The 2,553-nt window shown below is 35.1% G+C and overlaps 1 protein-coding gene across 1 annotated transcript; it reads right to left on the bottom strand.

Annotated features, from left to right (window-relative positions):
• Positions 1-691: 691 nt before the first annotated feature.
• LOC125416907 (olfactory receptor 4K3-like) lies at positions 692-1,639 on the bottom strand. The gene has a single exon (XM_087910881.1). It carries the CDS (start codon positions 1,634-1,636, stop codon positions 692-694), a length of 945 nt encoding a protein of 314 aa, XP_087767007.1. The 5' UTR covers positions 1,637-1,639.
• Positions 1,640-2,553: the final 914 nt, after the last annotated feature.

Genomic DNA, 2,553 nt, shown 5'->3' with positions numbered 1-2,553 from the left:
GTCCCAAGTGTGTTGATCATTGAAATAAGTACAATAGTTTTAATTAATCAGGCAATAATGGACACAGTAGTCATGGAAATTATATTTTAGGGTATTATACAATAATAAATAATAGTTTAAGGAAGAAATTTTAGTCTCAAATTGGGATAATTTAGAAATGTCATTATAATTTATTGCTATGATTTATTATTAGACTTTATTCATGTGATTTAAAATTAAGAAAGAATAGTCCACTGCAATTTGTGAAGTGGTAACTTTTGTTTCTACTTTGCTTCAGTTTTTATTCCCATCACATTAGTGAACTGATATAAAGCAAAGGTGATGACTATGGCTAATTGACAAAGAAATTGGACAGTTTGGGGCATGTGATCATGTACAGAATTGTACTCATATAAAATACACAAAGATGGTATACACAAAGATAAACATACGAGTTTGTTCAATAAATGTCAAGGTAAACTTTATTAGAGACATAGAAGAATAGTTTAATGACATTCCTGCATACAAAGAGCATTTGTTTTTACAAATGAAGGATACACAATATTTTCATTGTTGGTCAGTAAAAATGTCATATTCTCTTTAACATGTTAAATTATACGTGTATAGGGAAAGTATTATAAAATTTTATTTTCTGATTGCTAATCTATTTCATTCAGTAAGTCTCATTATTTGAAAAAATCAGTTTACATATCTAGATATTGGAATTTTCCTTAGGGCCAAGATAGTTGCTAATGAATCTTATCATGACATTTTTCATCTCTTTGTTTCTCAGTGTATAAATAGCTGGGTTTAGTAGAGGTGTAAAAACAGAGTAAAACACAGCAAGAAATTTGTCCAACCAGATGATATTGAGTGGCCACACATAGATGAAGATGCAGGGAACAAAAAATATCATCACCACTGTGATGTGGGCACTGCATGTGGACAGAGCCTTAGATGCACCAGCTTTAGAGCTCTGGTGAACAGTGATAAGGATATATGTGTAGGAAATGAGCAACAGAGTGAAGCAGGTTATAGCCACAATCCCACAGTCAGCATTCATCAGAATATCCAGATCATGGGAATCCATGCAAGCTAGCTTGATCACCAATGGCATGTCACAGAAAAAACTATCTATTTCCTTTGGGCCACAAAAAGGCAACTCCACAATCACTACCAGGTGACTCATGGCATGAATAAAACCAGTAGTCCATGAAACCAACACCAGTCCAGAGCATCTTCTCAGGTTCATAATGGTGAAATAATGGAGTGGTTTGCATATGGCCACATAACGGTCATAAGCCATGACTACCAAGAGCACCATCTCTCCTGCAGCAATGCAATGAGCGAAGAAAACTTGAGACATGCAGCCTGCAAAGGAAATGGTCTTGTTTTCCCTGAGAAAGTCTGATACCATCTTAGGCGTGGTGACTGAGGAAAGCCACATATCAACAAAGGACAGATTGGCCAACAAGAAGTACATGGGAGAATGGAGATGACGGTCAGTAGTGATTAAGACAATGATGATAATATTTCCAGACACGATAAAGAGATAAAGTATTAAGAACATCACGAAGAGTAAAACCTGGACACTCTGTGACTGAGAAAGCCCAAAAAGTATAAATTCTGACACCCAAGTCTGATTGCCTCCATCCATTATGCTAACTGTGTACCCAGAAGTAACCTATATAAAGAAAAGAAAGATTATCAACAAGTCATATGATGAATTCTATTTCCCGTGTAGACTTTGACATTTCTTTGAAATTTACCTGAATAGGGATGCACAAATGTAAGGACAAATCTAAGCCAAATATGAGTGGCACTGATACCCAAAGTGATCTTATGAGCCAAGAACACCCCATGAAGTGAAGCATCATATGTGACTGATACGTGCCTGCTCTATTCAGAAATTCCTCTAGAGGAGAGCAGTGAGATAGAAAGACAGCAATGTAAAGCCTTAAAAATGTGTGTCATTTCTTTTTTAAAAACTGTCTAAATTTTTCACTAGCAGTTCTGACATTCCATACTGGAAAAAACGTGAGGTTTGTATTTGGAAGCTGATGAAGAGTTTCATTGAATATCAGTGTAACTGGTCTCCTAAGATTCCACCATTTTTGGAACCATGTACAACTATTCCATTTGACATCAGTAGAATTGTTTCTGTGACACAGAGAAGTGAAATTTTAGATTAACTACAATATAACTGATAGGAAAACCTCAGCGAGGAAGCATACAGAGTAGAATGCCATATAAGTCACACACAGATACCAGACTGAAATATACAAGCCAGGTTCACCGACAGCATTAACAAAAGTATATTGCAGAATTTATTTATTCAATAAAACTAATTAACAAAATACCACTACAAGTACCTATAGGGATGTACTGAACAAAGAACATGGCAAAACATATTCTAGCCTGAACTCTTAAAGTATCAATTAGTTCAGTCTTACCGGTAGGAAATATTGATCTTAAATGGCATAAACTAGTCGTGAGAACCCTTAGATTTTGAAAAATTCTAGTTTTCTCACATAAATCTATCATCAGCATATTTTATCATATCACTTATCTAAT

Source organism: Myodes glareolus, chromosome 10 (assembly GCF_982192425.1).
Source record: "Myodes glareolus chromosome 10, mMyoGla1.1, whole genome shotgun sequence".
In the NCBI taxonomy this organism is placed as follows: Eukaryota; Metazoa; Chordata; class Mammalia; order Rodentia; family Cricetidae; genus Myodes; species Myodes glareolus.
This window is presented reverse-complemented; position numbering and strand designations above follow the sequence as displayed.